General features: G+C 43.9%; 1 protein-coding gene across 2 annotated transcripts in view; it reads left to right on the top strand.

Moving 5' to 3' along the window:
• PDCD1LG2 (programmed cell death 1 ligand 2) overlaps positions 1-23,236 on the top strand; it is a 73,315-nt gene that overhangs the window by 27,065 nt on the left and 23,014 nt on the right. For both annotated transcript variants that reach the window (XM_032427591.1, XM_032427590.1), the window contains exons 3-5: positions 3,836-4,141; positions 12,661-12,930; positions 19,714-19,848. In XM_032427591.1, the coding sequence (XP_032283482.1) occupies positions 3,836-4,141; positions 12,661-12,930; positions 19,714-19,848 (711 nt within the window). The remainder of the gene's footprint in view (positions 1-3,835; positions 4,142-12,660; positions 12,931-19,713; positions 19,849-23,236) is intronic.

The raw sequence follows: 23,236 nt of genomic DNA, 5'->3' as shown, positions 1-23,236 counted from the left end.
TGATGTTGGCCTCATAAATGAATTAGAATTCATATTTAAAGGATCCAAGGTGGGGCCTAGTATTTTTTTTAAAAGGCCTCCCCAGTGATTCCAATGGTGGCCAAAGTTGAGGCACTGATGTGCATACAGGCTTGAGAAAAATATCTTCATGCCGTTGTTTGCAAGAGTGGTTTTTTTTGCCTCTGTAATTTACAATAAGTAAGAATAATTTAGGATCTTAAAAGTATAGTGCATTTCCTGAAAATTTATGGGGTAATCAAGCTCACAGCTTTGCCTGTCTTAGAAGCTTTAATTGAGGCAAAATTACACCAAATAACAAGTAATCCTCTAGTTATTCTGAGCTACTCAGATATTTGATTCAGGTTTGCTAATTGCTCTTTCCTCTTATGAACATTAGCTGAAAAATAGGTAACACACTTTATGCCTACAACCCCGTACATGCACTCTGCACAAAGCAGAGGAGAGAAGAAGCAAGCAGAAAATGGATTTTTGTCAAGGCCCAGAGTGTAGAGGGGAGTTCTGCTGTCTGCTATGGGGAGTTCCAGAGGAAGTTACAGACGTTCTCTCTCTCATGAGAAGAAAGCCTGCGTGCGGTAAATAAATCTGCTAAATGAATTCAATAGAGGCAACACCCAAAGTCCTCTGACACTTATATCTCAGACTCAGCAACTGAACCTCCTTGCAAATCCCATTTCTCTTCCCTGCTTCCTGCTGTATCATGTGTAATAAAAAAAAAAAAATAAGAGAGTAACAATGAATTCCTGAACCCGGAAGAAAATGGTTACTTATGTATTTGATCAATGAGTAAGTGAATATTCCTCTTCAGACCAGAGTGGCCTTGGTAGCGGGTAGCTCTGTCTTGGTTAAAAGGGGACTTAATAACTGAAAATTTGGAGATGATCCCCATCAGAAAGGGATCTACCCTTAAGACGGTCCTGTTAGGGAGAGCCTGAGGGAGAGTTACTACAAGTGGATTTCATGAAATGGAATCATGCAGGACATTCGGAAGCACGAATCTCTTTTCACATGGGACATCCCACAGTCTTCTCAACCTGTCCAAGCAAATGCGGGTGTGATCAGCAGCGTTTTACTGATAAGCAGTCATGTTCTAGACCTGCCCTCACCCCAGCCTGCACAAAAGCATGCCGGGCAGATGTGAACTCTCTCCTGTCCCATAGATCTTTTAGAAAGGCACATCAATGTTCTAGTGATGGTGAAAACAGGGGTTGCAGGCAAAACGTAAACTTGCCCAGTTGTTCTTGATAAATCTCAAGTTTGGGCATAACTATCAAATGTGCTGTGTGATGATGAAGAACGCCAGCCAGTTTGTGCAACATGGGCAAGTTGCAGTTTGATGAGAGGAAAGCAGAAGTGAGTAGGGTTAGGCTCATCCTTTCTTATTTCTCTCTCTTGCTGCCATTTGCCAAACCCTTAACTGGAATGGAAGATACCGAAACATACTCAGCCTGGGCACTGCCTTCCAAGTCTTGCAGGATTATAGGAGGAGAAACTCGGGTCAGAAGAGAATTGCCATGTGAATCATTTAAGCCACGTAAACCCAAAATTTGTTTATACTTTAGGATCTATTGCCCAGGGGGACCTGGGTGGCTCAGTCAGTGAAGCACCTGCCTTCGGCTCAGGTCATGATCCCTGGGGTCTTAGGATCGAGCCCACGTCATCCTGCTCCTTGCTCAGCAGGGAGCCTGCTTCTCCCTCTGCCCCTCCCCACCTTGTGCATGTGCGATGCGCGTGCTCGCTCTCTCTCAAATAAATAAAATCTTTAAAAAAAAAAATCTCTTACCCGGGATGGTCAGGGAATGGGCTGTTCTGGTTAATAAAATATCATGGCGCTGTGTTTCATATACGAATTACCACTTGCCCAAGAATTATAACAGGGTACGAAAGAAAGGAACCAATGTTTGCTGACCGCCTATCCCCTGCCAAAATAAGGCACTTCACATGTGCCATTTTGTCTAATTTTCACCACAATACTTTGAGGCAGATACTACCCTTGCACCTTTATAGATAAAGAAGCAGAGGCTCACAGAGCTAAATGACACAGTCAAGATCAAAGGGCTCATAATCTCGATCCAATCAGTCTGTCACTAAACCCCATGCTCTTACTGTACCACTTTTTATAAGGGTAAAAACTCCTTGAATAGCATATGCTTAGAAGCCTCTGCAAGTTATCTATTGAATGGATGTCTTGACTAATTAAATAAATGAATGAAGCAAGCTCTCCTGAATATAATTTGATCTAATCTTTTGTCATGATTCAGAAGTTACTTTAAGGTCTTGCCACACCTCCATATGATGAATGCCCTTTCATTAATGATGGAGGCGGCATAATCTTATATAGTTTCCCACAGTGTATTCATGCATACACTACCTTCGTTAGTTTGACTTTGCTTTACCACTCTTCATGCCATTGTTTTTATAGAATTCTTTAAAGTCAACTCAGCTTTTATTCTTTGAGCAAAATGGTATACCCCTGTGGTAAATGGAAAACAGGTATCATTGTTACTGGTGAATAGAGGACATAAGCAAAAAATAAATGTGATGAAAGTAGTGTTATTAAATTCTACCCAGATATTTACAGTATCTGCCTGGGAGCTTTCTGGTTTATTAAAAGGAGAAATAGCCGTTGTTGGAGGTGAGAGAGTCTAGTTGCAAATTATATGTTACTTGAAGGGTTGAAACAGAATTGAAGAGGAAGTAAATTCCTCCCTGAATAATTCAGTTCCCTTTAGGCCTTAATTCTACCCTAAATAAAATTATCTTGCATGCTTCATGTGTGCCTCATATTTTGGGAAATATTGTTGCAGTGGAAACTTTAGAATTTTAAGCCAAACATCTAACTGGCTCTGAATTTTTTTAAAGATTTTATTTATTTATTTGACAGAGAGAGACACAGCGAGAGAGGGAACGCAAGCAGGGGGAGTGGGAGAGGGAGAAGCAGGCTTCCCGCCGAACAGGGAGCCCGATGTGGGGCTCGATCCCAGGACCCTGGGATCATGACCTGAGCCGAAGGCAGACGCTTAACGACTGAGCCACCTGGGTGCCCCAAACTCTGGCTCCAAATTTTAACTTTACTAACTGTATGTCCTGGTGTGAACCTCTTTGAGCCAGTTTCCTCAACTGTTAAAACAGTAAATAATAATACATATTTCATGGTTGTATTTTCAGGATTAAGTGATATAGTTATAAAGAGCCTAGCACAGTGCCTGGTGCATAGTATGTATACACTAAATATTAGTTCTATTCTTCCTTTCTCCTTATTGACAGAAAAGAAGAAGCTTGTCCAGTGGGCTCGTGTGACTCGGTGTTTAAGGGCTCTTGGAGCTTAGCAATCCCTGGGTCTGATCCTGGCTACTTTCCCGTGCCTTGGTTTCATTTTCTAAAAAGAGGATGGCTCTCTACTTCGCTGGCTTTCTGGGAAAACTAAATGAGATTGTGTGTTGGCAGAGGACGAACACATAGTAAGAACTCAACAAATGATAATTATTATTACTCCCAGTCACGAGAGGAGGTCGTATTTGTCAGGGAGGGTATAATTTGATCCATATGGAGAGAATGGCCCTGGGTAGTAAGACAGCAATCAGCTGCACAGGTGGGGCGTGTTGAGAGGAGAGAAGTACCTCAAAACAGTGGATCAAGAGTTCCACTCTTGGCCAGACAGGACAGGGCAGAGGAGAGAAAGGAGCCTGAAGGATGGCCCAGTTCGTGACAGGGGTCTCCTGGGACACGGGGGTGGGATGGGCCTCCTCGGCCCCTACTCTGTACAGAAGTGAGATGTGAAGGCAGACAATGGGAGAACGTCTTGTTTTTTGTTCAGCTTTATTCACAGTGACGGTCCCTAAGGAACTGTACACAGTAGACTATGGCAGCAATGTGACCCTAGAGTGTCACTTTGACACTGGAGGTCACATGGAACTCAGATACTTAAAGGCCAGTTTGCAGAAGGTGGAAAACGATACATCCTTGCAGAGCGAAAGAGCCAGCTTGCTGGAGGAGAAGCTGCCCCTGGGGAAGGCCTTATTCCACATCCCTCGAGTCCAAGTGACGGACGCAGGCCAGTACCGCTGCCTGATCATCTACAGGGTCGCCTGGGACTACAAGTACCTGACTCTGAAAGTCAAAGGTGAGTCGTTTCAAAGACTGGAATCTGTACGGCATTAGCACAAGCCAAAACTGGGAGGATGGTTACAAGGAGACGGGGCTATCTTAGAGAAAACAGAAGCACCTGCCCAGAAATAGTTTTTAACATCTGAGTATAAAGCAGCTGAGGTGAAGGTAGGTAAGGGTAGGAGTTGCAGGAATAACGTGGGTCTAGAGGGAAGGCAGGAAGGGGGTCCCTGAAAGCCAGGAGGGTGCTGAAGATAAGCTTTGCCTGGCTCACAGTTTCCCCAAGGAACAACATTGACTTGATCACTAAGCTCCCCTTTAAGAGAAGCTTATTCCTCTAATCCAGAGTTTGTTAAACCGTGGTTTGCTGGCTGTTCATGGTTAAAGCATCATAGTGAGTAGCAACAGGTGAGTGTCTTTCTCCAAATAAAATGAACAGATCAGAAGGCAACACATAGTAGGGCTGAGTGTACTTTGGTGAAACTCTTGTTTCAGAGGGTGTGTGTGTGTGTGTGTGTGTGTGTGTTAGATTGTGATGTAAAATATTTTTTCTCACTCTGACTCTGGGACATAGTCTAAAAAGTTTGGAAAACACTCATGTATTGCAAATGAAGCAGCTGAAGTCCCGAGAAGTGAAGGGGGGTGGGCTTGGGAAGCCCAGTCAGGTCCATAGCTGTCCCCATTCCTCTAGGTTAAGGGCTCTCCTCACCACAACACAGGCCAAGAACCTAAGTCTGAAGAGAATCTTCAAGCTTGTATTTGTTTTGGAAAAGGCCATTTTGGGAAAGCCCTCTAACAAGTATAGAACAGACTCGGCTCTGTTCACCAGCTTGTTCTTTCAGCCCACACTGACTGTTCTGGGTTTTCTCTGTCTCCTCCCAGTCTCACCCAGTAAGCCTCAGAGGATCTGTTCTGTCTTCTGGAAAGTCCATAGACTTTGGTCCCTAAAGACCATTGACCTTGGCAGCAATGTTGTGACTTCATGATGTGGTACAAGGAAGGATAAACTAGGAGGATTAGACATGAGGGTGAATGTTTTCACCTGTGACCTTGAGCAGGTTATTTCACCTTTACAATCTCACATTTTTTTTATCTGTAAAAGGAGAGCCATAGTAGCACCTACCACAGAGGATCATTGTACAAATTAAAAGAGATAATGAACATAAAGAACTGAGCATGGTTCTTGGCATGTGGTGAGTGTCCAGAGAGCTGGTCCAAAGACCTCCTCTTACCTCAACTCTCAATGAATCATGAGGAGAGTCATTAGCCTGGATGTAACTGCCTTCTATCTTAATTGCATATCCTCCATCCACAACTGGGATGAACTCCAGAACTTTGAAGTTCGTCTGATTTCAATTGGAGGAAAGAGGCTTTACATTCTCACGATCCCCTGATGTATTCAGTGTCTACACCCCTAACTCGCTGCCTCTGAGTTTGTTCGCCTCTGAATGCTGTAATGCATGTAGGGTCTCTGGGCAATTCGAGGCCAGTCCTTCCACTCTTTCTCTCCAGCTGAGGGCTGCCTCCTGTTCCTGGGAAGCCACGTTGCCAGCGTCATCACCTAAAGTGGAGATGGCTCTGGTGCGGGACAGGTTTATTCCTTAAATATTAATTACTTATTCTTGAAATCCTTGCTGCTCTTCAAACTATGGTATATGGGGAGCACAAGACTTTCTGAGGACTCACAGAGGCACAGGCGGTTTTAGGAAATGAGTTTCTAATCCTTCATCTTCCCCAAGTATTCTTTCCCCAAACTGAGTGTGCCTGAGAATTAGCCTTCCAGGCAAGGCTCTTGGGGTTCCCCTAAAACACTTCCTCTTTTATCATCACCTTCTTGCACTTCATAGAAAGTGTACCTCTCACCATGTGATGCGTTGCGTCGGGGTGTAGAAAAACTACATCCTGCTAAACAAAAGCCTGATTGGACATATTGATCCCTTATCAAACTGTAATGACTAACAAATCCTTCTGCAAAACAGGTGGTACCAAATTCTGTTTTCAACAAAGCTGGAGGAGGCCCTAATACAGTTAAGAGGTGATAGTAAAAAATGAAGTAGGGTTGTTGGGTTTTTTGTTTCCATATAAATCGTAAGGCTTTTAAGCATAAAATGACATCTCTATAACAAAACTGCTTCCACACCCACTTACTTGTTTATATGAGTAAATTTCCTTAGCCTTTCTTACCATAAAAATGGAAAAATTGAAATAGAGCTGAGGCTAATCTTGTCTCATCCCAACCACAGCCATCTCTATCTTGGATACGTGAACAAATCAAAAAAGAGAGCCCCATCCATCCTCTTATGGGATACATTTCCAGAAAACTTTATCTTTTATGTTTAATCATTATCAATATTCATAATTTCCATTTTGATTTTACATGTGTTGATAATAGAAATTAGATTTCAGTGCAGAAGGAAACCAAACACTTGAAGCCTTGTGATCACAAGTAAAAAAAAATTAATCTCAATAGCTGTATATATTTTGTTGTTGCAAAGAAACATAAGGATCACCAATACAAGAGCTTTCTAACATGTTGAGTTGGGATAAAATCCTATAGGAAAAGTGGAATGTGAACTGAGGGTCACAGAATGAAACAATGTGAAAAAGAGTGTAAAGCTCTGACCATTACAGGAAAATTTTTCTTAAAGATTTTATTTATTTGAGAGAGGGAGAGAACACAGAGGGAGAGTGAGAGCAAGAAGCCGACTCCCCACTGAGCGGGGAGCCTGATGCAGGACTCAATCCCAGGATCCCGAGATCATGACCTGAGCTGAAGGCAGACGCTTAACAACTGAGCCACCCAGGCTCCCCTACAGGATAATTTTTATATGTATTTTTCCATGGATGGTGGTGTGTATAAAAGATACCTCCTTTGATATCTAGACAGCAGTAGGCACATATGTAAGAGTGAAACCATTGTTTTACTTAAAATATAAATGTTTGTAAAATGCTAAACATTATATATTTTTCCAATACAGATACTTAGGAAAAATTTTAAGAACCTACCTTATAAATGTGTGAGAGGGAGCATACTGTGTCACAGCCTTTTGGGAGGAATGCAAGCAAAAACAGGAAAAGTTGAAGACCATCACCTAAGAGTATTCTACCCTGATCACGGGAGATCTGGTGCCTCAGTTAGGGTTTGCTTCAATGAAACAGGACTGGAAGAAGTACGTGCTTTTTCCTTAAAATGCCTGATCTATGGCCTAAACTTGAAAACAGGTTTATAGCACTTTCTTTGATATCTGGGCAACAGTTGATATTAAATATAGTGAAAAGAGAACTAATTTTTTAAAAGCCCAGGAAAAACAGTACTAGGTAGAAGGGCTAGAGAGTCTAGAAGACACAGGTTTCTGACAGGCAGCTACGATGAGTAACCTGTCTGAGGGAGAGTAGGGACCGTGGCTGAAGAGAAGAGAGCCGTGGCCCCAAGAGGCCAGAGAGCCCAGGGCTTAAGCCCAAAGGCTGAGAACTGGACTGAGCCAAGGATCCCAGACAGACACAGAACAAGTCCTGAGAACGGAAGGGCCAAACCCACCCCAAGGCCCTGGCAGGACATGAGGAGGGCAATGGGAGAGCGCCAACCCCCGGGATGGACTGAGGCTCACAGAAGTATTTCAAACCCACGAAAAGGCCCAGGCTAGATGGGAGTTCGACTTGAGCAAGTGGAGGAAGGAGGCAACAAGGCTTCCATTTTCTCTCACAGTGGCCTTTACCCTGAGGAGGGGAAGACAAAGGACCTGGAGAGGAAACGGCCCAAGGAAAGCAGTGCAACCTTGAAAGGATAAGGGACAGTCGGCCTCTGGACCTAGAGAAAGTATTGGCTTAAAACACTTACTGATGGGGCTAAACCACTCCCTTGGGGAACAGAAGGATAATAAGGAAAGCTGCAGTTAACACAATAATGTTCTGAATTCCTCAATGGGCCAAAGCTCCTGGGGTGTGCAAACTGTGTGACCTGAGGTTCCTCCCCAGGTCATCTAACAGATGAATTGGGAGCAAGCCTCAAAGATTTCCTTCAGCGATTCCTAGAAACTCACCTACATTCTGTAAGACCAAGGCATGTGAAACTACGTTTTTTCACCTTCGTTACCGTCATTACGATGATAAGCAGCCAGTAGCACCTGCAGCTTATCTCTATTTCAGGGATGCTAGAGTTGCCAGTCATGTAGGGATCCTATAGTCAGAGATGAGCAGGGAGACAGAAACCATTCAAAGCAGCAGAAATTTAAATCCAAAAATAGAAATTCTTTTAGTAGAGCAGACTGAGTAACTAATGGGGGGGTGGGGAACAGGGAAGCGAATCAGCAATTAGCAATAACGAGAAGCTGCTGCCTGCACTGGACTGGAGGGAGAGGAAGAAGGCAGGGTTAATGGAGCTCAGCGGCTGGAGTCACGGGGCAGATACTAGAACCACAACGGGCCCATCCAGTGGCATCAGGAGCAAGGAAGAGCCATGGGTGCTGATGGAGGGGTCGTTGCAGCATAGAGCGTAGGGGGGAAATACCCTAACTTCTCCCTCCTGTTTGCCCTCCAGACTGCCCACCGTGTCTCCTGTGGGCTGGCAAGAGCCTGGGAGACACGGCCTGCCGGAGTCAGCCTTCACACAGTACAGAGCGGAGAAGAACACTTGAGGGATGGATCTGAGGGCAGACAGGCCCAGGATCCACACAGCACACATCTTGTGCATAAACTGGTAAAATGTGAGATGAGTAGTAGTGTAGTTCACTAGAACTGTACCAGACTCAACAGCTAATAGGTGTTGACTCAGGGCTAACAAAGGGTGATGGATGGTCTTGGGTCACCCAGGAGATGGTCTCCAGGTGCCCACAGGGCTGTTATAGCCATCCTAGCTGCACCTAGATCGTTCGTCTAATAAAATTAATCTTATGACCTTAGGCTGCATTAAAACCCTGTGTGGACCTAAAATGTGCTCAACACATAGGAAGTAATTAGTCACACTGTGCTTCGTGCTGCTTAGGTTAAATCTGGAACATAGGTCATGTTACATTGGCAAACACAGTGAATCCAAAGACTGGTATGTGGCACTGGGTCTAAAAACTGTCCTGTGAGATATGGTTGAAGGAAGGAGGCATGTTTTACCCCAGAACGGAAAGACTATATGGAGTCTTGCCAATTATTTTCAAATACCCAAAGGATCATATGCAACAGCTAACAATAATTGTTAACATTAATTGAATTTTTACTGTGTTCTAGGCACCTAACTCATTCAATCATCCTAACACTTCTGTTAAGGATAAGAATTATCACACCTGTTTATAAATGAGAAACTCGAGGGCTTTAAAGGTCATGTAACCAGCCCTTGGCTCAAGCCTAATCAAACCACATTCTTAATTACTATACTGCTCATATGTTGAGCAGACAATTACCAATGGGTTGAAGCTGCCAAGAGGCAAAGTTTGACTTGGCAGAAGGATGATCTTTCCAGTGAAAGTTTAACTTTCTAATTGTCTAATCATGGTGATGGCTCCTCCTCGCTGTAGGAGCTTCCATTTAGAGATGTATTTAGCCAATAGTTAGTTATCTAGCAGCTTACCAATATCAGAAAAGAAGTATTATTAAAGATAAAAAGGGACATTTCATCATGATAAAGAAGTCAATATGACAGGGAGGCATAAGAGTCCTAAATGTGTGTACATCTAACAACATAACTTCAAAACATATAAAACAAAAACTCACAGACCTAAAAGGAGAAATAGATCCACAATCCTATTTGGAGATTTCAACTCATCTCTATTCTAACAGGTAAAGTAAACAAAAAAGAAAATAGAAGACTTGTGTAAACACAGCCATCTTGGCCTGACACATGTAAAACTTACACCCAACAACTGCAGAGTAGGAAGTTAGACTAGTTTGAATTGTAAGATCACTTTCAGCTCTGAAATTCTAAAATTTACTCATCTCTTCCTAAGAATAACCCCCCTGGTCCAGCTTCTCCATTGTGTGTGGCTAATAATGATGCCCTTTCACCCATTTCCCAAATTGCACAAGGCTGTGGAGGCATCTTTAATAGTGTATGCATGCAAGCTATGAGCTCGCATCCCTTCCCCCCAGCCTTGCTGGTTCTTTTCGCTGAACATCTCTCTCTTCTCCCTCATTTATATATCCCAGGTTACAGCCTCAGCCTTCCTTCTGATTCTTGGCCCTCCTACCTCTGAAATCACCTCTCAACTTGGCCCCCAAGATCAGCTTCTTGTTCTGAGCTACCCTGCAGGAATGGGCCAGACCTTCATATGCAACACATTGCTCCTATGCATCTATTTGTTCTCCTCCATCCCCTCCCCCCAAAGACCCCAGAGCTTACAGAAATAATCTACACTGTAATAGGATAAATGATCATAAGAGGACATCAAACCAAGGGAAAATAAGTGTAGATAAATAACATAAAATGAGAGATTAGTGAGTCCTCAAAATGCATGCTTCGGAGATCCTGTTGAATTGCTAGAGGTAGATCAAAATTAGCTTCAAGGAGACTGGTAAGTCCAACCAGTTCAGGTCTCACTAGGCTGCTTCAAAACCTGATTCTCCTCATCTTCTATGAGTTCTGTGTGCCCCTAAGTCCCTGCCTTTCCTGTGTCTGTTGCTCCATCCCCAAACTTTTTGCAATTACATAGACAATCAACCTCTTATGATGATTCCAGTACAGAATTCAGAATAATATAGCCACGAAGGGCATGAGTTCAAGTCCCCCTCCCGACCCCAGATTCCAGCTGTTTCCTTATTTATAAAATAGGAATATGAATTTTGCCTACCTCCTAGGGTCCTTGAAGAGTTTAAATGAGGTAATACATGTTAAAGAGATAGAATCAGGTTTTAGAGCCACTGTAACCCCTGTTCCTCTCCAAGTCCTTGACCAAGTGAGCTATACACACAAGGATCAGTAGCCAAATGGGAAATGAACTCCATTTTTTAAATTAATAACCGGACGAGCACATGATTTTCTCCTTTCCCTTCTCCCAACTTCAGGGCTTCCCTGGTGGTTTACACTGGAGAACGTGACTTAGAATAAGGGCCTCTTTCTTCTTGCACCCTCATCTTAACTTAGAGTTCAGGTTTGCAGAACAGACCCTGAAGTTACTCATCTATCCAGCTTCATGGGTAAGAAAGTTCACCCCACCCACGCAGTCACAAGCAGAAGGTGGAACACTGTGAGCAGGGAGGATGTCAGTTTTTTGAGGCAGGCCAGCCAGGGGGCCCAGCCGAGTATGCTTTCCCACACGGAGGCAAGAACTTCAGAGAGCACCGTGGATTGTGAACCGCGCTTCAAGACGCAGTCACCCAATCCAGTGAACTGTGATCCAGTGAGCATCTTTGGCTATAACTAATCAAGTTAGCAACTCAAAACACAGCGACACAAAGGGAGGCGCTCAAGGGGCAAAAATTGTGGGAGGGTCTTGAACATTCCTTTCCCCTCCACAGTCTGTAAAATCACAGGGCACGGAGCTTAGCATCTAGAAAACCCTTAGTACCTCGTACACATTTGATGTTTTCCACATGTCTGTTACCATGATTTTAATGTAAAATCGCTTTTCACAAAGGGTGTGCCTATTTATACTCCTCCCAACAATTTAAGAAAAAAATAGTTTCATCGCCCCGTGCCATGTATGCAATCCAAGTTTGTATCAAAATTCTGTTTCTTAAATATTTCCTACCTATTGAAAGCTAGTACTCATTTCCTCTTCCCTTCACCGAAAATCAACAGATTACTTTCCATACTCCCTGATATCTGCATATGTTGTTAATATCTCTTTATTTTGGGCTATCATCTAAGATAATTGGGCAATTTGTCCTTGTGTCTTCCTATTTTCAATGTCACTTGTATTCATTTTAGATCTCAGTTTTCTAGAGGGCAGGGAGCCACATTTGATTAATTCACTCGGCATATACTACACAAAAGTGTGTGTGTGTGTGTGTATTTTGGACAGGAGAAGCAAGTAGTAGATATAGCCAATTCTTGACTACTTATAGACAGAATCTGGGTCTTTATTTTTTCTCCTCCTAATCTCACAGAGAAGAAAGGAGAGGGGGAAGTGGGAAAAGAATTTTCTCCTGTAGGAGAAGCACCAAATAAAACAAGAATGTGGGGGTGATCTAGTAATTTTATTTATTCTCCTCTCGTCTCCAGTCCTCAGCTGTGAGATAATTTACAATCATACAGGAAGCCGCAGAGTGTGGTGGGATAAAATGCTGTTGAGATTTGGAATCAAACTTCCAATGTGCAAATATTGGCTCTCCCAGTTATTAGCCCTGTGACTCTAGGCAAAATACTCAATCTCACTTCAGTTACCTCCAACAAAAATTGGGAATATCAACAATGCCTTTTTTGTTATAAGAATTAAATCATTCAGTGTAAATAGCGTGATACCTGAGACAAAAGAAATGTGTAAAAAATTAAAACCATTATTACTTCATATTGATAATGATAATTGTATTCATTTCACATGGCATTGAGCACAAAGCCGTCTAGGAACCAGAAAAGAAAGCCTTATTTCTTCTTCTTCTTGTATTATCCAGCTTCCTACAAGAAAATAAACACTCATTTACTTAGGATCCCGGGGGTAGATGAAGTAGAGCTCACCTGCCAGGCAGAAGGTTATCCACTGGCAGAGGTGACCTGGCCAAACATCAGTGTTCCTGCCAACACCAGCCACATCAAGACCTCTGAAGCCCTCTACCAGGTCACTAGTGTTCTGCGCCTAAAGCCACCCCCTGGCATGAACGTCAGCTGTGTGTTCTGGAATGCTAACGTGAAAGAACTTACTTCAGCCGTCATTGACCCTCATGGTAAGAGTGGGCCCCCCCTTCCTAACTCCATCAGTCAGGGTTTAGGCAGGAAATAGATGGCACACTCGGAGTGAGGATAGAGTGATAAAAGATCTATGTATGAAGGTGTGGTCAGGATTTAGAGAAGCTAGGAAAGCTATTGCAGGACCCTGGGGCTTCGACAGTCAGAGGAACAGTTACCACTGTTGGAGTGGTTATTGAATCCTGGGAAAGGGAGCTGTAGGGAACGTGCCCCTTGACAGGAGTGGGGGCCTCCAGTAGAGGGATGCTGCCGTCTGCAGCAACTCTGATGGAAGCTGGGTAAATGAACTCCCCAAGCTCCTCCTCCTCCCACCCTCCAATCTCCTTATGGTGCCTCCTATTGGCTGAAGCCACCTGGAAGTCGGAGAACAAGGGAGTCCACTGATGTGTTCCATAAAGGTCAACCTCTCAGAGCTCAGAGCACAGTGTGGAAGTGTAGAGAATGGATCTGAACAGGAAACAGAAAATATCCAGCACAAATCTAATCCTTGTGACTCAGGCACAGTGCAAGGAGTCAGCAGGACGAATATTACTTTGCTGGCTTTGCTGATAGTCAAGTGGTTATGAGGTTTCCGAGGAAAACTGGCCTTTTGTAAAATCTTTTGGAGCCTTTCCTGATTATGCTGAGTCCCACCTTTAGAACTTCATACACCAGGACAATTTTTTTTATTTGCCAAATAAGAACATTTATTTACCAAATAAGAGCAACTAACATCTAGTATCAAAAATCTTTCATAAGAGACAGGTCATTTTATCACCAAGCACATCATACGTTTCCTAGTGCTCCTATGATAAATTATGGCAAACTTTGTGGGCTTAAGACAACATGAATTTATTAGCTTACGCTTCTGAAAATCAGAAACCCTAAAGGGGCTTTGCTGGGTTCAAATTGTTGATAGGATGGCAGTAGCTCTAAGGGAGAGTTCCTTTTCTCATTTTTTCCAGCTTTTATAGACCACCTGCATTCCTTGGCTCATGGTCCCTTCTTCCACCTGCAGAAACAGCAACTACATCCCTCAGACCTCTGCTTCTGTGTCATCACATCTTTAATTCTCCTGCCTCCCTCTTCCACCTTGTAAGGACCCCTGTAATTACATTCCATTCCTTCCCCCAACCCAATAATGCAGGCTCATTTTCCCATTTCACGGTCCTGAATAGAATCACTTCTGCAAAATCCCTTTTCCCATGTGGGGTAATACATTCACAGGTTTCAGGGATTCAAACATGAACATCTTTGAGGGGAGTCAGTATTCTGCTACCATACCAGCAAAGGATATAATCTCTGAATAAAGGACAGTCCCTAGTACTGCTTAAATTTGACTTTATAGAAAATTTACTGTGTTGTCATTGTATTTCACTTTTTGCCCTTTGTCTTAGACAAAATAGAGCCTATAATGGGAGCTTGTAAGTATTTAGGTGGTGACCTCAGGGAGCAGAAGGGAGAGGTTTAGGAGATTCAGACAGGGAAGAAGGAAAAGTAAATATAAGGGTACATTATCAAAGTTGTTGCTGTTGGCAAAACAGGAGCTCAAATACCCAAGGACCACCTGGGAAGTGTACAGATGACCTCCCCAGATGCTCACTCAAAGCACATCAGGTGGTTTCACCCGTATAGATTGACAGTAGTGTCCAGAAGTGTACACCCCATCCCCCTGTGAGCTATGCATGCATGTGGGCTGAGTGAGATCCCCCCCAGCATCTGCAGTGTCAGAGTCATCCCAGGGCAGAAAGCAAAGTAGCCATTTGAGGTGAATGAAGTCCACCTAGACTTTTACCAAGCCGTGGCTGGAGTTAGAGGTGAAGCCGAGAGGCAGTGAGGCAAGACTGCAGCGGTCTGTCCCTTGCACTGCTCAAGCTCACCTACAGCCTTACATGAAGTCCGCTGTGACTAAGCCTTCAGGCTGGGAGGCAGCCATGATCTCTTCAAAAGATGTCATGTGCAAGAGTCCATAGAACAGGCTACAGTTCCTACTGCTACAGTTGATCCCAAGCCGTAACTGGTAATTGAGATCTCTCTCGTCCACTGTACATTCTAGATTTCCCTCACTCAGCACTTCAGATGGAACAGTTTGCTTCCCTGGGGGTGGGGAGGAGACTTGGTGACTCTGACTTTCAGGCCTGAGAGAACTGAGCCTTTAGTTGCCTTGCCCTGAACAGACTGAGTTGTCGCAATTACCTTTTCATTGTTATTACTGAGCATGGAAGTCACACAAGTCAGATAATCACATGGTGAGAAAGGGGAGCTGACTGGAGCCCAGGAACCATGTTAGGGGCTAGTAGCATGGATACAACTCTGGGAAGGATGGGTAAACCTAGGCTGAAAAATCTCTAACTGCACAACGATCTGTCTCTTTGCCAGTTGCATTTATGAGTGATATCCTAGAAGATCCTGAACTGATGCAGACCCCACAGGCCCCGCCCGTGACTGTTGACTATGCGTTCAGCTGTGTTGGCTTCCATGGAAAGAAGGGCCACATGACTTCATTTGTAACTTTTCACTAGTTCAAGGTTTCCAGAGGAATGGCCAGTGTGCCCTTCCACTTCTCTACCACAAAGAAAAAAGTACTGATGAAATCAGTGGGGCAAAGCGTAGATACTAGTTATTTCTAAATTCATCTTACCCAGGCCCCTATTTCCCTGACCCTTCTGGAAAACCACATTCCATCCAAAGTACTGGCTTGCACTTAACCAGGCAGGAGGTTCCACACAGCAAAGGACAGTTACGTAAGCAATTCCAAGAAAAAGAAATTCCCCTGTGATTGTTAGCATTTAAATGCCTCTAAAGTTCTAGTATGAGTTAGTTATAGCTCAGTTTTCATAAAGTGACAAGTCTGAGGATCTTCACTGTAATAAAAAGAGAGACGGAGAATGTTGGAAGACCAACTTGCCTAATTCACTATTTTTACTCAAAGTTGACCCTAAAAATGAGGTGTTTCTAGTGGCTTCATTTCTAACAAGATTCTTAGAGTTGTATCCATGCTACTACCCCCTGGCATGGTTCCTGGGCTCCAGTCAGCTCCCCTTCCTCACCACATGCTCTCTGAACTTGCCTGCACGTCTCTCACCTCCATGATTTCTTTGTTCAGGCAGTTTCTCCCACATAAAATATAATCACCCTCTTCACCATCTTCAAGCCCACCCTCTCTCCAGAGCAGCTTAGGTAACTCCAGGGCACAAGAGGTCTTTACCTTATCTCTCCTCCTAAGACTGATTACATGCACCATGACTTTGTTTGCCTGTGACTGTACATGTCTTTTATCTTTCATTGCTGTTTTATTTTCCATGTATTTGAATTGTTCACATGGGTCTTCTTTATACCCAGACTAAAGCAAAAACAGAGCAGTCTGCCCCATACTAAGTGCTCAATAAATGACAGATTAGTGGGTTGGAGGATTAGTCTTGATAATCCCAGTCCCATTATCCCAGCTGCCAGACTGTATGGGCAGCCAGGTCTCAGCAATCAAATGATCCCCTAGTTTGTGGTCCAAATACCAGCAACAAGAGACCAAAGTCACACATCTTCCCATGGTTCCTCACTTCTGTTTCTCAAAGGGATTTTTAAGATGCTTTATGACTCTCTCCTTTCTACTCATTCTCATCAGTTGACCTGCTCCTTGCTGACTTCTGTGACCCACCACAAACTTCTCCAGAAGTCAGTGAATAAAGCAAATACAGCAATGAGAGTCTGGTGGTGGGAGGTGCTCCAGTGGCTCTAGGATATGACTGAACATCCTAACTTTTACCCAGAAATGAAAGGTCAATGAGACCATTTTCTTTTTGAAACAAGGGTTCTTGTTCTTGGCCAGTTGTTGCATTTTCATGAGGAAATGTAATGAAATTGGAGACAGGAGATAACTCTAACAACATTCTTGTGGGGTGGGAAGTGAAGCCCACCCAAGAGACCTGGAGGGGACTCTCTGACAGTGGTCAAGAGCATGGGCTCTGAAGTCAAACTGACTTGATCTTTAATAGTTTTTTTTTTTTAAAGATTTTATTTATTTATTTGACAGAGAGGGAGAGAGCACAAGTAGGCAGAGGGGTAGACAGAGAGGGAGAAGCAGGCTCCCCGCCAAGCAGGGAGCCCGACGTGGGGCTCCATCCCAGGACCCTGGGATCATGACCTGAGCCGAAGGCAGACGCTTAACCATCTGAGCCACCCAGGCGCCCCTGACTTGATCTTTAAGTCCTCTCTCTACTACTACTAGCTTTGAGAACATGAACATATAATGAGACATCCTAGAACTTGGTCTCACATTTGTAGAATAAGGGTAAATAATGATAGATACATTACAGCATGATTGTGGGGATTGAATGAAACATGCTTGCAAAGTCCTCAGCACTCAGAAAGCATGGAAATGGGGAAAAATATCATGCCTCTAGCAAGACTGCATGGGACTGTGGCAAGGATAAAACATGGTTTTCCCATTGCATCATCATATCATTGTTAAGTAACATGTAATTATTATAAAACTATCTATAAGAATATAAGGATATAGACTAAACTGCCATAACAGAGAGACCTCAAAATACGACTCCAACAAGACAGAAGCATATTTTTCTATTATGTAATGTTCAGAGATAGAAGGTGATTCAGAGCAGGGAAATATCTCTATTCTGTTCTTTCTGGGTTCTTTCCATCTTGTTGCTCCCCCATTCTGTAGAATGTTGTCTCTGTTGAATTGTCAAAGCTGGAAGACTACTACATCCATGTTTCAGAAAAGGAAAAGAGTGGTGGAAGACATATCCAATGTCTTAAGGCCAAGACTCAGAAGACCCATGACTTGAAATTAGTTTTCATGGTTGTTCACACCTAACCGCAGGGGAGGCTCCAAAATGTAGTCTTGAGAAGCCATGTGTCCAGCTAATGCCCTAACAGGGAAGAAAGGGAAAATGGATTTAAGGGATAAGCATCAGTCTGCCACAAGGTAACTAAGGACAGGGAGGATGGGGCCAGGTAGACTAGGTACACAGATAATTAATTAAGCCCCCCAAATCCTTATTGACATCTTTAATGTAGATGGTACTTGGCTCTATAGGGGATTTAGAGTTGACTTAGGTGAAGTCTTTGCACTCCAAATACTTACAGGCTAAACGGACCAGTGTTCATCGTTAGAAAGTCTTCAGGGATGAGTAGAGCTTCTGTACATGGAAGGAGCTGTGAAGGAACCTGCAGAGGACACAACAGGTTTGCACAGAGGTGTTGAGGTAGGGATTTCTCCTGTTGTGAGGACACTGAAGGTCCCAGGGCTCCTTGACTCACAGCGCTACTGCAGTGGTGCTTAATAAGCACTTCTTAAAAGTAAAGGAGCAGTTGTAGTCAGTGTGGGCTATCCAATGTGTCGATGAGCCAGGCTTCTGAATCCTTTCTTCCGGGCGCCTGGGTGGCTCAGTTGGTTAAGCGACTGCCTTCGGCTCAGGTCATGATCCTGGAGTCCCGGGATCGAGTCCCGCGTCAGGCTCCCTGCTCGGCGGGGAGTCTGCTTCTCCCTCTGACCCTCTCATGCTCTCTCTGTCTCATTCTCTCTCTCAAATAAATAAATAAGATCTTTTAAAAAAAAAAAAAAAGAATGAATCCTTTCTTCCTTACTGCTCACCACACTGTTTTCAGTAGAGACAAATATCTGTGGGGCCTGAGCTTTGGATCAAACAGATCCAGGCTTGCAATCCTGGCTCTGTCCCTTCTTTAGCAGTGATAACCTCAGATAGATTATTTAGCATCACTGAGCCTTACTTCTTGAATTCTAAAATGAGGGGCTCAGATTAAATTATGTCTGATTTCTTCTCTGCTAAAACGATCTATGATTCTCAAACGGCATTGAGATGGGGGGAGGGAAGGCAGTTGGCAGGACCGAGCCCTTCCTCCCGAGCAGTTTTGCCAGGTTTTTCCTGGACCAGGCTCTTGTGTTTATTCTGTGTAAGTTACTCCATGGGGCAAATTCAGGCTTTTGGAAAGAGCACAGTTTACTTTGGGTACTCTTCTACCTACTATTATGAAGCCCCCTCCAGCCCTCCCCATTGTCAGTCTGGAGCCCTTATTCTAACCTATAGATACCCAGAGCTCTCTTCTACAAGGCCTTCCCCTGTCTCCAAAATTGCTCCTCTCATCCACGTCTCTACTAAACTCACCTTTTCCTCAGTGCCAGAACACTGATTAGCTGAGCCAAGGAAAGGGCTCGTCATAGTAATTCATACTAAGGTATGAACGACTGGATTTTGTATGTTAACACTATCTACAATATTGTATTTTTCCAAAACGATCCTGTTAGTCCTTGAAATTGAATGACTATCGGCATGGATTCTGAGCACTGCGAGTGCTTGACAGTAGAGGGAGAAGACATGTTTGAATTGAGGGACTAACCTACTAGAAAGAAAAATGATGATGATGATGATGATGATGGTAATAGATAGACAGACAGATAGATAGGTGTATCAGAATGATGAAAAACACGGAATCTGGAACCAGACAGCCTAGATTATATCTCAGCTCTCTCTCTTACTGTGTAACTTTGGGAAAGTTTCCTAGACATTCTGCACCTCATTTTCTTCACCAGTGAAATGAGGGTCATTGCAAATCCTGCCACATAGGGTGGATGTAGGAAGTAAACGAGCTAGTACATCCAGCACACATAGATCAGTACCTGGCATGGAATAAATGCTTGCCCTACGTTGGCTGTGTTGGTTGTAACCTACTCAGATGGCCAACTTGTTGGTTTACCTCTAAGCTACCATGTAATGGGATTCTGGTGCTTTTCTTTCATCCAGGTGGCAAAGAACTTGACACCTCTTCAAATCGGCTGCTTCATGTTTTCATCCCTTCCTTCATCATTACTTTGATGTTCGTAGCTGCAATGATAGGCTTAAGAAAACAGCTCTTCCAAAAGCTTTCCTTTAGAAAAGGTAAGTGAGTTTTATTCAAGGTAACCAAACGGACTGGGTGTCTGCAGTGTGAGGCTCTGCTTTGCTCCAGTGGCCTACAGCTTCCCAGTTTCATATGAATCTCCTCGGGGCTTGTGCATTGCTTTGGGCTCAGGGGACTCGTCCTGAAGATTTTTCCCCAGAAGAAAATGGCTCTAGTTTTCAGTGAGCTGAAATCCTGATACTGAGTATTTTAAAAGGAATGTTTTGTTCCTGTGCTAAAATAGTTTGCTTTGTTCTTTGAGCCAAGAAGTGTCATTAGCCTCATGAGATCAGTGTTACTTTGGCAATGCAGATGGCTATGTGGTCAGAGTTCATGGGTGAGAGGATACCAAGATCACCGCAGAGGATTCCTTCGGTTCTCATCCCTCATTTCCCCAGTCTGGGTGTTAGCTGGGCTGAGCCTTCCCCCCAACCCCCAGGAATCTGAATCACCTGGTTTGCAAGGAAAGGAGAAAAGTGTGTGAGGCCATTTGGGGACAGGAAGAGCACCTGTTTTGATGGTGCCCTGAAGACTTTCAGCAGGTCCCCAGGAGTCCCTCCTCATCCTGTCCTGTTGTTACCCACCCACTCCTGTTGTGCAAATTTTGAACCCTGGCCACAATATCTGCAGACTGTCTAGTGCTTTCCTAAACTGTTCCTTTGTCAGCACCCAATGAGCTCCTCCCAAAGTCTACACATGGCCTTGTCTATAGAAAAGAAATGACATGTGGGAATAATTCAATAAGAATTTGGGGTGGCCACTATTTGAGAATTGGGGGGCTTTTAGGTGGTTGTCATACTACATTTACAGTCTAACTTCTGTATTCTCTTCTGCCATAAGATATTATCATGCTCTGTTTGTCCATTGCCCTATGTATGCATCAACTTGGGTGCTAACCACAAAACCCTCTACTATAAAATCCGAGGAATTATTGTCAACAGTAAGGGAGGGTGAGGGTTGAAGAGGAAGGAAGAAGTGAAGAAGGGAGGGAGGAAAAGAGGAAGAAGGGGAAAAGAAAAAGAAATGAAGTCAATTATCATATGGTTTCGCTTATTTGTGGAACATAAGGAATAGCATGGAGGACATTAAGGGAAGGAAGGGAAAAATGAAGGGGGTGGAAATCAGAGGGGGAGACGAACCATGAGAGACTATGGACTCCGGGAAACAAACTGAAGGTTTTAGAGGGGAGGGGGGTGGGGAGGATGGGTGAGTCTGGTGATGGGTATTAAGAAGGGCACATATTGCATGGAGCACTGGGTGTTATACGCAAACAATGAATCGTGGAACACTACATCAAAAACTAATGATGTACTGTATGGTGACTAACATAACATAACAAAAAAAAAAGAGAGAGAAATAATAGAAATGGAGAAGAAGGGCATCTCACCATAAAGGAGGACTTATAGCATCTGATAGAACTTTAACTAAACAGGATCACTTCTGCAAGTCTGTGACCTCAGAGAGCCATGGCAGGTGCCCCTCATTAGAATCTTATCTTCTGCCATCTTCTTTTACCTCCCCCAAACACACCCCTCAGAAACAGATCTATACCTAGTTCCAGGCCTGGAGCCTGAGAATCCTTTAGTCACCTCAGAAATGAGCAAGAGTTTTCTGTCCCTACTCTCTTTGGAAGAATGAAATGCGGTCACACTCACAGGTAGAGCAGAAAAAATTCTTCCCCTCATCCTTCATCCCTGTCTCAAGGGTGAGTGAGGATATCTGTAGTTCCAAGCCGGATGCAAGGCTCGGGTACCAACTGTGGTGGGAGACACTTGTTGCTAATGAGAGTTAAGTGAATAAATTTGCAAATGATTCCCTTTTTGTTTTTAATGAGCCAGAGTGAAATCATGGCTGCCTATATAATACCCACCCTCCACCTCCACCCTGCAACTCACACGCACTGGGATCTGCTTTCTCTCATGGGAGGCACTTGGACACACATGTGGAAATGCATCTGCCATGCACACAGACTCATGTGTCATGGAAGAGGGTTGAGAATGGCTGACACTGTGAATAGAGCTTCAAGCCAGGGTCAGAAGGCTAGTTCTGCACCCGATGCTGCCATATATTGGCTCTGTGATCTTGTATGAATTACCTAACTTCTTTGAGATGGTTTTTCTACCTGTAAAATGGGAAGTGACATGAGAATGAGCACTTCACAGCTTATTGACCCAACCTCGCTGTCACTACCAGAGTTCACCTGGACTAGAACAGGACCTTCCCGCCTGTCACCCTGCATCTACTCTTGCCACGTCTGAGATGATCTATTTTCACTTTTAGCTGGAACAGGCTTTTAAATTCTACCAGTCTACCATGTCTCCATGATTGGACCTCCTCCATGGCTTCCTTCAATTCTGAGTTTTCTCATATAGCATTTGCTCTTTTTTTTTTATCAGTAGCTTTCATTTTTAGTAATTTTGTTCAGCATCAATTTTTTTATTAACAACATATAATGTATTATTGGTTTCAGAGGTACAGGTCTGTGATTCATCAGTCTTATATAACACCCAGTGCTCATTACATCACGTGCCCTCCTTAATGTCCATCACCCAGTAACCCCATCCCCCAACCCCCTTCCCTCCGGCAACCCTCAGCATTTGCTCTTCTTAAAGCACTTCCTTCTCCTTGTTCACCTAAGTTCGTCATCCTTTAAATCTCAGTGAAGCTGCCACTTCACCAAGCCTCCCCTGATTCTGCCCCCTCATCACACCCATTACAGCAAATCCCCTTGTGGAGATGCTTCCACAGCACCTACTTCTTCTTTCAATACACTCAGCACACACTTATATATCTAGGACCTGTTTTAATACCTTGGGCTCCAAATGTAATTGCCTCCCTTTTAATTTTCCAATTAATTTCTTGAGCACCCACCTGCCCATCTTAGCCAGAAGTCCAATGTCTCCCTCTTACAGCTTCTACTTCCCCACCTCAAGAGCTGATGAAGCCGAAGGGGCTTCCTGCTTTAACCACTGCTGCACCCAGCCAGCCTACTCAGCTCAAGGCCTTCGTGTTAAGCTGGGAAAGCCAGTCCTAACTTCCTTCTCTTGAGTTCCTCTTAGGGCCGGTGCTGTCCTGAACTTCTCAATCTATCTGAGAGAGTCAAGTAAAGGGGTGGCAATCTCAGCCCCTTTCTGTCCAGAAGGCTCCTTTGCTCCTAAACACATTTACCCACCTATGTCTCAGCAACCAGCTCTATACACCATGATGCATGGGGAAGGCAATCCGTTCAGTCCATAAAAGGTTCTGCTTACCATCTCTGCCTAAGAGGAGCCCTCAACAGTTCAGGGCTCCTGGTGACTTACTAGGTTCTAGAGAAGAATCTGGCAACTTCTGTTGTAAAAATAATGTCAAGTTCTGTTTCATGAGCAGAAGGTCTGTGTTTCTCTT

The sequence above is a fragment of the Phoca vitulina genome, unplaced genomic scaffold (genome assembly GCF_004348235.1).
Source record: "Phoca vitulina isolate PV1807 unplaced genomic scaffold, GSC_HSeal_1.0 scaffold37, whole genome shotgun sequence".
Classification (NCBI taxonomy): Eukaryota; Metazoa; Chordata; class Mammalia; order Carnivora; family Phocidae; genus Phoca; species Phoca vitulina.
Note: the sequence above shows the minus strand (reverse complement) of the source record. Positions and strands in the feature narration are given on the sequence as shown.